The following is a 16,677-nucleotide window of genomic DNA, read 5'->3' on the forward strand; positions in this document are numbered from 1 at the left end:
GTGTGCACATATATGCACGTGTGTGCCAGCACACGCACGCACACACACACACACACACACACACACACACACACACACACACACACACACACACACACACACACACACACACACACACACACACACTATGTCAGAGAGACACTATGCAGGCCATCCTTTTGTTCATTTAGTAGTTCATTTTCACTCAGTAGGTCAAATGCAAGGTAACACAAACAGTGTTTGTGTGTGTGCGTGTGCGCTGCAGAATGCTGTGGTAGCCATGCTGGTTGAGTGTGCCTTGAATTCTAAATAAATCACAGACAGTGTCACCAGCAAAGCACCCCCACACCATCACACCTCCTCCTCCATGCTTCATGGTGGGAACCACACATGCGGAGAGCATCCGTTCACCTACGGCGGTTGGAACCAAAAACCTCACAGTCTAATGTCCATTGCACGTGTTTCTTGGCCCAAGCAAGTCTCTTCTTATTATTGGTGTCCTTTAGTAGTGGTTTATTTGCAGCAATTCGACCATGAGGGCCTGGTTCACGCAGTCTCCTCTGAAGAGTTGATGTTGAAATGTGTCTGTTACTTGAACTCTGTGAAGCAGTTATTTGGGCTGCAATCTGAGGTGCTGTTAACTCTAATGAACTTATCCTCTGCAGCAGAGGTAACTCCGGGTCTTCCTTTCCTGGCACACCTGTTAATTGAAATGCATTCTAATTGACTACCTCATGAAGCTGGTTGAGAGAATGCCAATAGTGTGCAAAGCTGTCATCAAGGCAAAGGGTGGCTACTTTAAAGAATCTCAAATCTAAAATATATTTTGATTTGTTTAACACTTCTTTGGTGACTATATGATTCCAGATGTGTTATTTTATAGTTTTGATGTCTTCACTATTATTCTACAACGTAGAAAATAGTAAAAAATAAAGAAAAACCCTTGAATGAGTAGGTGTGTCCAAACCTTTCACTGGTACTGTATATGAAAACCCTCGTTTTGTACAGTGGCACTTCAAGACAGTTTTATTTGTGTTGTTAAATCATTGGGTTGTTTTTGGCTGGAGTTCAGTTCAGGTCAAGACCCTGACACCGTGCCTAGTGGAGAGACCAGTCCCACTAGTGTGTGTGTGTGTGTGTGTGTGTGTGTGTGTGTGTGTGTGTGTGTGTGTGTGTGTGTGGTGTGCCCACGTGTTCTCCCTGTGTTAGTGTCAGTAGGCTAGTTGAGGGGAGAAGACACAGAACAGACTGAGCCCTAATAGTTATCTTCCCTGGATACCTCTCTCTGTCTGTGGCCAGGTCACTGGAAGTATCCCTTTACCTAGCCTTGTAGCCTTGGAAGTGTGTGTGTGTGTGTTTGTGTCTGTCAGTCAGTGTATAGGACCCTATACAGTACAAGAGACAGTACTTCAGTGTCCTGGAGCGAACAGCAGCATTATAACTACCATCACCAGACAACAACTTCATACACTATAATGGGCTCTAGAGATTTCACTATAATGGGCTCTAGAGATTTCACTATAATGGGCTCTAGAGATTTCACTATAATGGGCTCTAGAGATTTCACTGGTCAGGCCATGTGGTGTGGAAAAACACGATTGATATACCAGCCTTTAAGTGAGGGGAGATATGAAATGTATTGTGCTGTGCTGCAACAGCATTCTTTACCCTGAGGCTTAGCTTGGAGCTAGGGCCCGGTGGATGTCTTTGCTGTATTAGCCTGCTGTGGCTACAGTATGTTGTAACACACTTAGCATGGTGTTCTATTTTACCCTGAAATACCAGCCGTTATTCACTTAACCCTGCCTCACACTGGAAGCTCTGTGGCTGGCCGCATGCAGGCTCTGCTCTCACATTGTGTCGTGTTGTGAATGTGGCCAAGTGAACAGCCTGTTTAAGTCTCGGTCTGTCTGTCCGTCTGTCTCTCTCTCTTTCCCTCTCTTTCCTTCACTGTGTACATAACCGTGATTGCTGAATGGACAATGAATCATCGGCGTCTCCTTTAAAAAAAAAAACCTTGGGCTTATTCTGACCGAGAAGAAGACAACATTATCCCGCCAACACTAGTTGCCATGGAAACGGCTCATAGGTTCTGTAATTGCTGCCGCTGGGCTTTTTGGAATACCTTTAAGACACTGTGTGGATCTGGATTGCTTGTTAATGCCATGTCAACTCATTTTTTTCTAGCTCTGTCCGGCGCACCTTCACAATACAACGATGGATCCTTAGTGAAGCCTTACAAAACCTTACAGCTGTCCTCTTCTAGTTTTCCTTTTATGATTCATGTTGTAGGGAGTGTCTGTCTGTACCTGTCAGAGAGGATGAAAGAGTGAGGTTTATGGTCCTCTTTCTCTCTCTCTTCTCTCCCCTTCTCACTCTTTCCTTATTTCTCTCAGAATCCCCGCTCTCTCTCTCTCTCTCTCTCTCTCTCTCTCTCTCTCCCTCCTTATTTCTCTCAGCACTCCCCTCTGCTTCCTTCTCTCTCTCTCTCTCTCTCTCTCTCTCTCTCTCTCTCTCTCTCTCTCTCTCTCTCTCTCTCTCTCTCTCTCTCCCCTCTCTCTCAGCACTCCTTCATGCTTCTTCTCCCTAGCCCTGAGGAGGTGTGTGCTGAGATGTAAATTAGAGAGTTTGCGCTGACTCTTCTTCTCTCAGTCTGTTCTCTGGGAGTTCTCTGCCATGACTTGCTATTTGGCCTATTTGGCCCATTTGGCAATGCACCCTACACAAGGAGCTGTTATGTCAAACCTTACACTCTTTATACAGTATGACATTTACGTATGGTTTATGAAGCATCTGATGCTGATGAAGACCTTGTTTATGCTATATAATGCCTTTATACACAGGGCTGGTCCGTGCTGTTCTGCCGCCCTAGGCGAGACCAAAAAATGCCCCCCCAAAACTAGAATAGTCCCAGTTAGCGAAATTAAGTTGAAAAGACGTGTAAAATACGTATTTTCCAGACATTGGAAGTTAGGTTCAATTTAGGTTCTGAATGAAAGGTGAAAAGATGCATGTTTCGTACGTTTAAAATACATATTTTCCAGGACATTGAAAATACATCTTTTCCGGACGTTGAAAAATACGTATTTCTTCCAGGACGTTGAAATCAGATTCATTTTCGGTTCTGAATGAAAGTTAAAAATACGTAATTTCTAGATGGACACGATTGGTTCAAATTTGGTCCGGACTGCACCGAAAAAGACGTCCAAAAGGCATCGGCATTGGTCTGAGGTGTAGCCTACAGTGTTGCCTGAAATTGAATGTTATGAATGCCTATCTATGTGGTAAGCCTACCGTTTGTAAAACACCAAAAAAAGACGTAGGGTCCGGACCGGACCAAAACAAGACATCCGAAAGACGTTGGCTCGTGCTTACTGTGGTGTAGCCTACCATGTCGCCAGCAATGGAATGTTATGAATGCCCATCCATGTGGTAAGCCACCATTTGTATAACAGGCCGTTGCATTGGCTTTACTGGTCCTGATTCCTGTGACTAATGAATTTGGCGATTTAAGCTCTGAATATCAGCTACCCAACTTTATCAGGAGTTATCATGAGCATTTTTGCAATGTGTATACACAGCAATAATTCAGAAGTGTTTTAATTTTTCATTATGATCACCTTGTCAGAAATTGACTGATACAAACTTGAAACCACTGATCATGACAATGGGGTATAACTCCTGGACAACCATTGTGATTGTCCATTCCATAATGTCCATTTTACTTTGACCTGTCCTGTTTTTAGGGTATTTTGTTTGTTAACATGATAGCGCATTTTTTATTTGATTGGGCGCCATTTAGGTTAGGCTATTTGATCGGAGAAACCTGCATGACGTAAAAACATTCTGCCTCATTACATTGTCATACATGTTATCTCCAGGCTGTAGGCTACAGAAAAGGCCACATCCTCTTTCTACCATATCCTATATCTGCTACATGATTTATGTTAGATGATTTTTTTGACTGAACGTTGGTGGAGCGCTGCAGAGATGCATCTCTCCAACAGCACCCTGGAGAAGCGCTGGGAATGGACAAGCAAAATACTTTGACAAAGTGGGCATTGTTTGTCACAGGCCGGCATCAGTGCTCACATAAAAAGGCCATTTGCCACTGTTTGAGAGAAATTGTCATTGTTTTTGGTCAGAATTACAGTGCATTCGGAAAGTATTCAGACCCCTTGACTCTTTCCACATTTTGTTACATTTCAGTCTTATTCTAAAATTGATTAAATTATTTTTTCCCCTCATCAATCTACACACAATACCCCATAATGACAAAGTGAAAACAGGTTTTTAGAAATTGTTTGCAAAAAAACAGAAATACCTTCTTTACATAAATATTCAGACCCTTTGCCATGAGACTCAAAATGGAGCTCAGGTGCATCCTGTTTCCATTGATCATCCTTGAGATGTTTCTACAACTTGATTGGAGTCCACCTGTGGTAAATTCAATTGATTGTGCATGTCAGAGCAAAAACCAAGCCATGAGGTCGAAGGAATTGTCCGTAGAACTCTGAGACAGGATTGTGTCGAGGCACAGATCTGGGGAAGGGTACCAAAACATTTCTGCAGGATTGAAGGTCCCCAAGAACAAAGTGTTCTCCATCATTCTTAAATGGAAGAAGCTTGGAACCACCAAGACTCTTCCTAGAGCTGGCTGCCCGGCCAAACTGAGCAATCGGGGGAGAAGGGCCTTGGTAAGGGAGGTGACCAAGAACCCGATGGTCACTCTGACAGAGCTCCAGAGTTCCTCTGTGGAGATGGGAGAACCTTCCAGAAGGACAACCATCTCTGCAGCACTCCACCAATCAGGCCTTTATGGTAGAGTGGCCAGACGGAAGCCACTCCTCAGTAAAAGGCACATGACAGCCCGCTTGAAGTTTGCCAAAAGGCACCTAAAGGACTCTCAGACCATGATAAACAAGATTCTCTGGTCTGATGAAACCAAGATTGAACTCTTTGGCCTGAATGCCAAGCGTCACGTCTGGAGGAAACCAGGCACCATCCCTACGGTGAAGCATGGTGGTGGCAGCATTATGCTGTGAGAATGTTTTTCAGCAGGAGGCACTAGGAGACAAGTCAGGATCGAGGGAAAGATTAACGGAGCAAAGTACAGAGAGATCCTTGATGAATACCTGCTCAGGACCTTAGACTGGGGCGAAGGTTCACCTTCCAACAGGACAACGACCCTAAGCATACAGCCAAGACAACGCAGGAGTGGCTTCGGGACAAGTCTCTGAATGTCCTTGAGTGGCCCACTTGAACCCGATCTAACATCTCTGGAGAGACCTGAAAATAGCTGTGCAGCGACGCTCCCCATCCAACCTGACAGAGCTTGAGGATCTGCAGAGAATAATAATAATAATAATATGCCATTTAGCAGATGCTTTTATCCAAAGCGACTTACAGTCATACGTGAATACATTTTTGTGTATGGGTGGTCCCAGGGATCGAACCCACTACCCTGGCGTTACAAGCGCCGTGCTCTACCAGCTGAGCTACAGAGGACCACATGGGAGAAACTCCCCAAATACAGGTGTGCAGAGCATGTAGCGTCATACTCAAGAAGACTTGAGGCTGTAATCGCTGCCAAAGGTGCTTCAACAAAGTACTGAGTAAAGGGTCTGAATACTTGTAAATGTCATATTTCAGTGTTTTATTTTTAATAAATTTGCAGAACATGCTTTGTCATTACGGGGTATTGTGTGTAGATTGATGAGGGGGGAAAAAACAATTTAATCCATTTTAGAATAAGGCTGTAACGTAACAAAATGTGGAAAAGGTCAAGGGGTCTGAATACTTTCCGAATGCACTGTATGTGAGTTTCTATGTGTTGTTGGAGGTGCGTCTTGGTCAGTTTAGCTCAGAAAATGCCGCCCTCATCAATCTGCCGCCATAAGCGTCCGCCTAATCCTGCCTAATGAGCGGGCCTGCCGTGTTTATACGTTGCAGTTTATTCAAGTTGCACCGGCCTACCTCACTGGAGGCTTTGGGTTAGACTATAAGGTATTTGCATGGTGTGGGCCATTGCCTGGGTTGTGGTTGGGGGTATAGAGGTGGGGCTTGAGGCAGCTCTGGTCGGGGCAAGGGGAGGTGGCATGATGCAAACAACTATCTGGGATCTCGTGGAGAGAAAACCAAGAGATATGTTAAAAGCTGATCTAGCCTAAAAACACAAGGGGAGTATGAATGTTAACGGCTGCTCTGTTGTTCTTTTGCTCTCTCGCTCTCTCGTTCTCTCTCTTTCTCTCTGTCTGTCTCACTCTCTCTTCAGACTGGACTGGTCTATACAGGAGAGGACAGTCTCTTCATCCAGCCGGTCAGTGTGGTCAGCGGTCCTGCCGACTCCTTCTCCGGGCTGCAGCACAGGGTGGTCCGACACCGACGCTCAGCCAAGACCAGCCCTACTTCTGCCCCTCCCACTGGACCCACGGCTGCAGACAAGCAGCCCAAGTACTGCGGCACCATTCCAGGTGAGTGACAGAAATGTTGAATGATGGATAGTGGATATTGGATACCATTGGACCGCCACTGCCTAAAATAATTGTCCTTAACTGGTTGATTTGGTGGCTTTTGGAAGGGAAAGGTAAAGGGGAATATCTAGTCAGTTGCACAACTGAATGCATTCAACCAAAATGTGTCTTCCACACTTAGCCCAACCCCCTATGAATGGGAATGGAGTGTCAGCGATGCCCACAGTCCAAATAAAATGTTCTGGTTCAGGAGTTAAAATCAGTGTACAGAAACAGGGATCCTGTATTGGAGTGAGAGAGCGGATCCTCCGTGCCTGTGAAGTATGGCTGTAACAAACAACCAATAGTAGAAGTGACAGCTGCATGTACATTAGAAAACAGTCATTTTATGGTTTACATTTTAGCAGACACTCTTATCCAGAGCAACTTACAGTTAGTGAGTACATACATTAATTTATATATATATATTTTGTTTCATACTGGCCCCCAATGGGAATCGAACTCACAACCCTGGCGTTGCAAATGCCATGCTCTACCAACTGAGCTACATCCCTGCCAGCCATTCCCTCCCCTACCCTGGGCCAATTGTGCGCCACCCCATGGGTCTCCCGGTCGCGGCCGGCTATGACAGAGCCTGGATTCGAACCAGGATCTCTAGTGGCACAGCTAGCACTGCGATGCAGTGCCTTAGACCACTGTGCCACTCGGGAGAGTGGCCTAATTGTCACTCAAAAGCTTTATTACCGTACATGCAAGTTTATTAGGCCTTTTTGTAACTTTCATGCATACCTTATTCTAGTCAGTAGGGGTTCAAATGTAATCAGAAGCTTTGAAGGAGGAGAGAAGTAGTCCATCCATGCAGACTGTGTGAAGGTGAATTGACTGAGTTGAATTGATGTGACCCCCTAGAATGCCTCCGAGCATTAAAACCTTTTCCAAATTGAACGCCACCCAGAATCAAAACCATGTGTTGTCGGTTTGCTCTTACTAGCCAAAGATAATGCACTACAGATCATCACATCTTATGAAGTCAGAAGTTTGATTTTAATATTCTTATTTTTAATTGACATGCTTTTACGCTATTGACACCAGGGTTGGGTAGGTTATAGTGTTGTCACGATACCAGATTTTTTACTTCGATACCGATACCAGGTTCAGTATCACGATTCTCGATACCACCACGATACTTAATACCAAAATGATACCACTATCAAAAAAAGAAGGCATATTAACCAAAGTCACAGAATGGCACTTGATCCAGACAGATAAACTCATCTTCTGCTCTGTCCAATCGTTGGGCATCTTTTGAGTTCAATATCATTACATTTGACATTTTATACATCAACATTTTTTATAGACAGTCATGTATGCATTAATGAATCAATTATACAATCAATATGACTTTGTTTTTTACCAGTCTAACTACATAACAACACAATGGTAATCATTTATTTGAATGGTAAATCTCTATTGATAAACTGGGTAAATCAAGATGTATCCTAGGCCTATTCACATGAATGCATATTCAATAGGAGTGTGAGTATGTAATGAGAGATGTGAGAGCGAGACCGAATAAGTGAATGGATAAAGTTTTGGTGGCAATCAGCTTTTAAATCAGCATATTTTGCGTTATGGTTTGCATATGATCACAAACAAAGTACCAGGGTAGTGAATTGAAGATACAGTAGCTTCAGCTGTAAGCTAGCAAGAAAAGTTAGCCTACAAAAATTGGAAGCTACCGGTATGTTCTAGCCTGTATGGACATTGTTTTGCGAACAGTAATGAACAGTGTCAAAATGTCTACATGCTGTGTCGCATTATTGAAGTGTGTTAACGTCAGTGCAGCATGAGTGGGGAGCTAACATGATGAAGCCCAGACTTCCAGTGCAGGCTAAGGGGAGAAGGCTGTACGTGGGACATCGGCTGCACCAATAGACAGAGTTGATTCGTGAGACACATTTGACAAAAGTACCGACAGTAAAAGAAAATCTAGTACCGAACCGTTTTTCATGTTCTAGTATCAGAGAAATACTGAAGTTTCGGTATACCGTGCAACACTAGTAGGTAACTTTCTAAATTTAATCCGTTACAGTTACTAGTTACCTGTCCAAAATTGTCATCAGTAACACAATTTTTGGATACCCTTAAGAGGCATTAGAAGAAGAAAAAAAGGATCCATCAAACGCATTTGGTGTCATCATAGTGATCTCTGATTGGTGGTCATCATTTGGTGTGTCATCATAGTAGTCTCTGATTGGTGGTCATCATTTGGTGTCTCATCATAGTGGTCTCTGATTGGTGGTCATCATTTGGTGTGTCATCATAGTGGTCTCTGAACTTTTTTCAATGCTGAATTGAGTGTCATTGAGAAAATAGCAAGATGCCATAATGTATTTTTTTTCCAAACATCCTTTCTCAATTTGAAAGTAATCCAAGAAGTTGTCATCTAGTTATTCAAAAGTATCTGTAATCCGATTACATTTTTTGTGTGTGCTGGTGAAGTAACTGATTACAGTTACAGCTTTTTTGTAACGAGATTACATGTACCTGATTACATGTAATCAGTTACTCCCCAACCCTTGACGCCATCTTCTTCCCTGTCTCGTTGTTGTACATTAGTTTAGTATTCAGAAGTCGTCCTGGTGTAGGTTTCATAAATCCTGGGTTTCTGAGCAACGTTTATTGCTATCTCCACATTCTTTGATGTTTATTCAGCTCCAATCTGTTGGAAGGAGAGGCGTCTCAGGGCTGGCAGCTGGGCCTTGTTTTAATGTGCATTTCCACTCTGTAAACTCCTGTTGGGGCCTGCTCTGTCTCTCTCTCTGTCTGTCTGTCTGTCTGTCTGTCTGTCTGTCTGTCTGTCTGTCTGTCTGTCTGTCTTTCGGTCTGTCGGTCTGTCTGTCCCGCTCTGTCTCTCTCTCTCTCTCTCTCTCTCTCTCTCTCTCTCTCTCTCTCTCTCTCTCAATTCAATAAAAATGTAAGGGCTTTATTGGCATGGGAAACATATATTTACATTGCCAAAGCAAGTGAAAATAGATAATAAACAAATAAAAATGTACAATTAAAAAATGAACAGTAAACATTACACTCACAAAATAATAAAGACATTCTCTCTCTCTCTCTGTCTCTCTCTCTCGCTCTCTCTCTCTCTCTCTCTCTCTCTCTCTTTATAACACACACTTCTTTCTCCACCCATACACTAATAATGCATAATTTTCCAACCCTTGGATGTCTCCTTGCCGAGGCTATAGATCTTTCTATCGATAGAAATTCATATTTTTCAGGGCTAGACCCGGTCAGGCCGCCAATCTTCACAGGAAGTCGGTGCTTTTGGCTCCCAGAGCATCGACCGGCCTTTAGAACTACATTGGAAAACATTGCATTCTTGAATATATAGTGTATTTTGGTCCCAATGTCTAGTGAGTTTTTAATATTTGAAGGAATGTTAAATGAATGTTTACATAAAGTGTATTTATATTATATTTTTTATTAATTTGATTTGTTTTATTTGTAGTGTTTTTGGATGCTACATTGTTGGATTCCAAGTGTTTTGGGATGCTGAATTGTTGGATTTGTAGTTCTTTTTCTTTTTGGATGGGTTTTATAAAAGTGCATTGAGGTCATATGAATTCTATTTTGCGTAATACAAGTTAAACTACTACTGCTATTAGATTGCAGATAGTAAATGGACGTTTCGTTAGATTGTGTTTGAATTCTGGTTAAGTATGAGGGTCTTGTCAAAACAGGATGCACGTAATACCATAACAACATTTTGTTAAAGCTTTTATGGAAAGAACCAAATAGCTATAATAGCCCATTTTGTTCCCTTTTTTCCTTCTTCTGTGTGGAAACAGTCTTCTGTGTGGAAACTGCTCTCCACGTTTTGGATGATGTTGCTGTCACGTTGCTTCAGAGACAATTTAAACCTTCCCAGAGTTTTTCTCGCTACAATGTCTCTGTTCCAAATGTACCCTATTCCCTTTGTAGTGCACTACCTTTGACCAGGGCCCATAGGGGACTCAGCCAACGTCTCCCCTGTGCCTTGTGTTTACCCAGACCATATATATATATATGTGTGTGTGTGTGTCTCTGTGTGTGTGTGAGATCTTGACGACGTGCACTACATCCCCAAATATTACATAAGGAATCAGCCACACAGACCACCAGCACTTTGACAACCTGTATAAATAAATTATTTCCATATGTTCATATCTGGAGAGAGAGAGAGATCTTCTCAAAAGAGTATTTTATGAGTCTGGGTGTTAGCACGATTGTGTGTGTATGTTAGCCCCCCCAGCCCTACCCATACTGTATTGAGAGAGTGAGAGCTTACAGCACCCAGGGCTGGACAGTAACATAGCTCCAGGTGCTTTAGCCATCCAGTGTGCGTGCAACTGGTGTCTTGGGGCGAGAGGGACGGAGAGAGGTGCCAGATTTGGAAATTCTTTCCTCTACACTCACGTCTGCCTGAATGCGCCTGGGTCTGGGGCTGAGATGGAGTCCGCAAGCTCCTCTCCTCTCCTCTCCTCTCCTCTCCTCTCCTCTCCTCTCCTCTCCTCTCCTCTCCTCTCCTCTCCTCTCCTCTCCTCTCCTCTCCTCTCCTCTCCTCTCCTCTCCTCTCCTCTCCATCCTCCTCTCTTCTCCCTTCCCTCTCTTTCCTTCCCTTTTTTTTCTTTCATGTCCCCACCCTTCCCTGCTCTGCCCTCCCTCTCCTCCCCTCTTCCCTCTGTCCTCCCTCTCCTCTCCTCTTCCCTCTGTCCTCCCTCTCCTCTCCTCTTCCCTCTGTCCTCCCTCTCCTCTCCTCTTCCCTCTGTCCTCCCTCTCCTCTTCCCTCTGTCCTCCCTCTCCTCCCCTCTTCCCTCTGTCCTCCCTCTCCTCTCCTCTTCCCTCTGTCCTCCCTCTCCTCTCCTCTTCCCTCTGTTCTCCATCTCCTCCCCTCTTCCCTCTGTCCTCCCTCTCCTCCCCTCTTCCCTCTGTCCTCCCTCTCCTCCCCTCTTCCCTCTGTCCTCCCTCTCCTCCCCTCTTCCCTCTGTCCTCCCTCTCCTCCCTCTTCCCTCTGTCCTCCCTCTCCTCCCCTCTTCCCTCTGTCCTCCCTCTCCTCCCCTCTTCCCTCTGTTCCCGCCTCACCTCCCCTCTTCCCTCTGTTCTCCATCTCCTCTCCTCTTCCCTCTGTCCTCCCTCTCCTCCCCTCTTCCCTCTGTCCTCCCTCTCCTCTCCTCTTCCCTCTGTCCTCCCTCTCCTCTCCTCTTCCCTCTGTTCTCCATCTCCTTCTCTCTTTCTATCTGGGCAGGCCACTCCAAAGGCTCAGTGAGAGGGGAGCGCTGGCGGTTTCCCCCAAACCACAGAGTCCCTCCCTGGAGAGAGATACGCACAGAGACAGACCGTATATCCATTAAACTCACTCCACTCCACACCACCTCCTGGATACTGCACACACACACACCATCTCTTCCTCCTCCCTACCCCCCGACTCACTGAAGTGTTCTTCATACAGCAGCAGTCCAGTCTGGCCAGTTGAAACTGTGTCATTGCTGATTGCATTAAAGCTGCTGAGGGAGGGAGAAGGAAGTGTGTGTATGTTTGTGTGTGTCTGTGTGTGTCTTTGTCTGTGTGTGTGTGTGTGTGTGTGTGTGTGATTGTGTGTGGATAGGGGGGCAGTTGTTAGTGAATCAGACAACCAGAAAAAAGACTCTGCAACGTTTGTTTGTTTTATTTGCTGGCCCCTGCCCATTTCTTTAACCTCCATTTACTACGTTTTTCTTCACGTGGAATGTGGAAATGTTAAGATAACAAGAGGAGGAGAGTTGGGTTTCAGATGAATATGCTGAGCTGGTCACTGGTCGCATGTATAGTCTGCGTCCCAAATGGCACCCTATTCACTAGTGCATTACTTTTGATCAGGGCCTATAGGGCACTATGTAGGGAATAGGGTGTAATTTGGAACACAGACCTACACTCTTAGGAAAAAGGGTTCCAAAAGGGTTCTTCTGCTGTCCCCATATGAGAACCCTTTTTGGTTCCAGGGGAAACGCTTTTTGGTTCCAGGTAAAACCATTTTTGGTTCCAGGTATAACCATTTTGGATTCCATGTAGAACCCTCTGTGGAAAGGTTTCTACATGGAGCCCAAAATGGTTCTACTTGTAACCAAAAGGGTTCTACCTGGAACCAACAAGGGTTCTTCAAAGGGTTCTCCTATGGGGACTGCCGTAGAACCCCTTTACATTCTAGATAGCACCTTTCTTTCTAAGGCTCACAGAGAAAACAGTGCGGAAATGAAAACCTGCAATTTCTGGGGAGGTCAGTCAGACATCAGCTCGAACTAGACATTGTACCTAACCTCAGATCTAGGATCAGATTACCGTACCCCCAATCCTAACCTTAACCATTAGGGGGGTTAAATGATATATGATCTGAGACCTGGGGTTAGGGGCAACTCTTACCTTCCACTAGATATCCTGACAGAGGTATGGCCTGTGGCTTTAGGAAATGGCTGTGGGGTTTTCCCTAAGTCCAGATCTAGGATCAGCTTCCCCTCCCCCAATCCTAACCTTAACCATTAGTGGGGAAAATGCTAAATGGCCCAACTTCACCCTACACCAGGGAAATCCACTGAAAGACTATTGTAGTTCTAAAGGCCAAAACGATGACACTGAACATTCCTTTTTCTGGAGCACGGTCAAGCTGAACATTAAGAAATCAAAGGTGAATCTTATCACCCAGACACTGAACATTCCTTTTTCTGGAGCACGGTCAAGCTGAACATTAAGAAATCAAAGGTGAATCTTATCACCCAGACACTGAACATTCCTTTTTCTGGAGCACGGTCAAGCTGAACATTAAGAAATCAAAGGTGAATCTTTTATCACCCAGACACTGAACATTCCTTTTTCTGGAGCACGGTCAAGCTGAACATTAAGAAATCAAAGGTGAATCTTATCACCCAGACACTGTTATTGTTTAGAATGTGAAAACACAGAATGAGAAGTCTAGATTCAGCCAGACCGACATTGTGGCCAGGGCTGAGAGAGAATGTGAAATATGCTGAACCTCTCCAACTCCCAACCCTAAAACACTCTCCCAACTCCTCTCTGCTCACTTGACTCCCACTATGCCGTCCAAGCTGCCTACATTTTAGTTATTCCTAAGAATTTCTGAGCTTTGGCTCACAGAGGAGCGCTCACTCACAGCCTGGACTGGTGGGTGCCTGTGTGTGTCTGTGTGCATGCGTTCACAATCATTTTTGTGTATATATCTTTGTGTGTGTGTGTGTGTGTGTGTGTGCATGAGTGTTTGTGTAGATGTACGTGTGTGTGTGTGTGCATGTGTATATGTCTTTGTGGGTGTGTGTGTATGTGCGCATGCGTGAAAGGGTGCGATAAGATTTTGTGGCAGGTCGGGTTACAGTGTGTGGATTTCTATTTCTCTATCAAAAAGTATAATTTGTGGAACGCAATCTTAGCTGTCAAGCACCTTGGTCTTGACCAATGAGCTGGTATTATTATTATACCGGTTGCCGTGGGTGATGACATTCTTGCTTTATGAATCTGAGATGGTCACGTAGTCAGCAGGAGAAGCCCCGAAGGAGGTTAAAACAACAGTGGACCTGATGGGTGGATGGGTTAATGGATGGATGGATGGATGGATGGATGGATGGGTGGATGGGTTAATGGATGGATGGATGGATGGGTGGATGAGTTAATGGATGGATGGATGGATGGATGGATGGATGGATGGATGGATGGATGAATGAATGAATGAATGAATGAATGAATGAATGAATGAATGAATGAATGAATGAATGAATGAATGAATGAATGAATGGATGGATGGATGGATGGATGGATGGATGGATGGATGAATGGGTGTATAGATGGATGGATGGATGTCCAGGTTTGAGCTGTTGATTGTGACAGCAGTGGGACAGCAGTGCTGACCTGCTATCTGACCTGATAACAACCTCAATATGACGTTTTCCATGACATCCTGATATCATCATGAATAAATTGTCTTTAACTGGTTAAAATCTGCTTAACGGACGCCGTCCAGTTTACAACCAGAAAAGGACTTCCTTTTGATGTGTAATGCCAATTGTTGCCCACTGTGGCTCAGTCAATTCCAGGGAGCTAAACATTTACATTTTAGTCATTTAGCAGACGCTCTTATCCAGAGCGACTTACAGGAGCAATTAGGGTTAAGTGCCTTGCTCAAGGGCACATCGACAGATTTTTCACCTAGTCGGCTCAGGGATTAGAACCAGTGACCTTTCAGTTACTGGCACAACGCTCTTAACCACTAAGCTACCTGCATAAGGTTCTGGAATTAAAGCTTGCCGTGCCTTCTCCAGCCCCTCTCAGATTCATCAACTAGAGAAGTGACCCACTCCACCCCAAATATAATGACACAACCTTAAAATCGGTAAGTTTCGATTTTTACATCAACAAAAGGGTTGCGACCCTGACTTTGAATACCACTGAATTAGAGCTTGCAGTGCCTTCCTAGATCCTCTCAGACACATCAATTAGAGCTTGCTGTGCCTTCTCCAGCCCCTCTCAGACACATCAAAGAGATGGGCGTGGCAGCTGAAGCGTTAATGCTCCACTTGTCTCCAACATCTAAAGGATTCTCTCGTTAAAGTCGTTAAAGGATTCTCTTTGGAGTGATGCTCTGATTGGACTGATGTATCTCCTGGCTGTGTCCCAAATGGCACCCTGTTCCCCAATGAGTGTACTCCTTTTGACCAGGGCCCACCAGGGCCAATAGCAGTGCACTATGTAGGGAATAGGGTTTCATTTGGGATGCAGAACTGGTCATTCTAGAAAAAAAACACCCCTCTGCTTGAACACCAATTAGATTCCAATTAGGACAGGACATATGAGGAATAGAAATGTCTGGCAAACTTAGATTTTTTTGAGTGAAAGATCGATCCCCTTTAATGGTCAGCGCTTAAAGGGATAGTTCACTAGTATGACACTTCTAAGGTGTGATAAAAATGTTTTATCTTTGAGTGATCTCTTCATGTCTACCATACAGTGACTGTGGAGTCTGGTTGTAGTCTAGGACCTAGGTCTAGGCTGGATCATATATATTGGATCTTTATAATGTGATTCTGCCTCCAGTAGACTGTAATGAACTGGAGGTCACAAAATTACTTTAACTTTCCTGAAATTCCCAGGTTTCCCTGAAATCTCAGTTGGAAGATTACAGGAATCAGGAGGGAATAAGCAGGAAGTCCGGAATCCTCCAAACAGGATTTCAGGAAAACCTGGGACTTTTGGGAAAGTTACAGAAATGTTGCAACCCTCGTGTCGATCTACTGTATACACTCTGTACTCTTTCTACATTTTGCCAATGTGGACGGCAATCAGTTTATCCAAAGTTATTACACATCAGGATTAGAGGACTTATCACATCCGACCCATAACAGCAGCACTTTGCTATTGTCTGGAGCCACGAAAAACCGCTGAGTCTGCAGATTTTATTGTCCCCCTGCTGAGTGTGTTAGTCTCAAGATTACATAGCAGGCTGTAATTTGTCTCAGTATGATCTCAGAAACAAGTTGGGTACGTCCCAAATGGCACCCTATTCCCTACAAAGTGGACCACTGTTAACCAGAGCCCTATGGGCCCTGGCCAGAAGTAGTGTACTATAAAGGGACTAGGATGCCATTTGGGTTGCAACTGTGTGCTCAACTTTGTCTTTTGGGTTCAAGGCAGTTCTCTGTTTGTCTCAATATTGCTCTTGTTATTGTTTTTCTTCTCTGGTGACTGTGGTTTAAAGCCACTGCAAAGGGAGAAAGGGAGTTGTCTTCACTGCTCTTCATTAATACCTATTTTATTGCTGTCTGGGTGGGATGTGCATGGTGATGAGACTGATGACAGAAGTGTAAGGGAGTTTGTCAGTACTGTTGTTGTTCGCCCTATAGTTTTGCTGTTTGGGCTATTCATTTCGATATGGGTTTTCTTTGTTAAGCGTTCTGTGACAAATACACTAATTTCTGAAAATAGTGCTATTCAAACGACATTTGATTGATACGTTTTATTTTATTTTATTTTTAGGGGGTAGATCAGCTTTAAAATTGCAGATAGATTGTAACTTCCATCAATGTAAATGTCTGCATCACTTCCAATCCCCCATATGTTTTTTTTCCAAAATATATATATATATATATATATATATATATATATATATATATATATATATATATATACACTACCGTTCAGAAGT

General features: G+C 44.0%; 1 protein-coding gene across 1 annotated transcript in view; it reads left to right on the top strand.

Moving 5' to 3' along the window:
• LOC121561530 overlaps positions 1-16,677 on the top strand; it is an 84,636-nt gene that overhangs the window by 2,542 nt on the left and 65,417 nt on the right. The window contains 1 exon segment of the mRNA XM_045225355.1: positions 6,254-6,452. Coding sequence (XP_045081290.1) covers positions 6,254-6,452 — 199 coding nt within the window.

This window comes from Coregonus clupeaformis, chromosome 15 (genome assembly GCF_020615455.1).
Source record: "Coregonus clupeaformis isolate EN_2021a chromosome 15, ASM2061545v1, whole genome shotgun sequence".
Classification (NCBI taxonomy): Eukaryota; Metazoa; Chordata; class Actinopteri; order Salmoniformes; family Salmonidae; genus Coregonus; species Coregonus clupeaformis.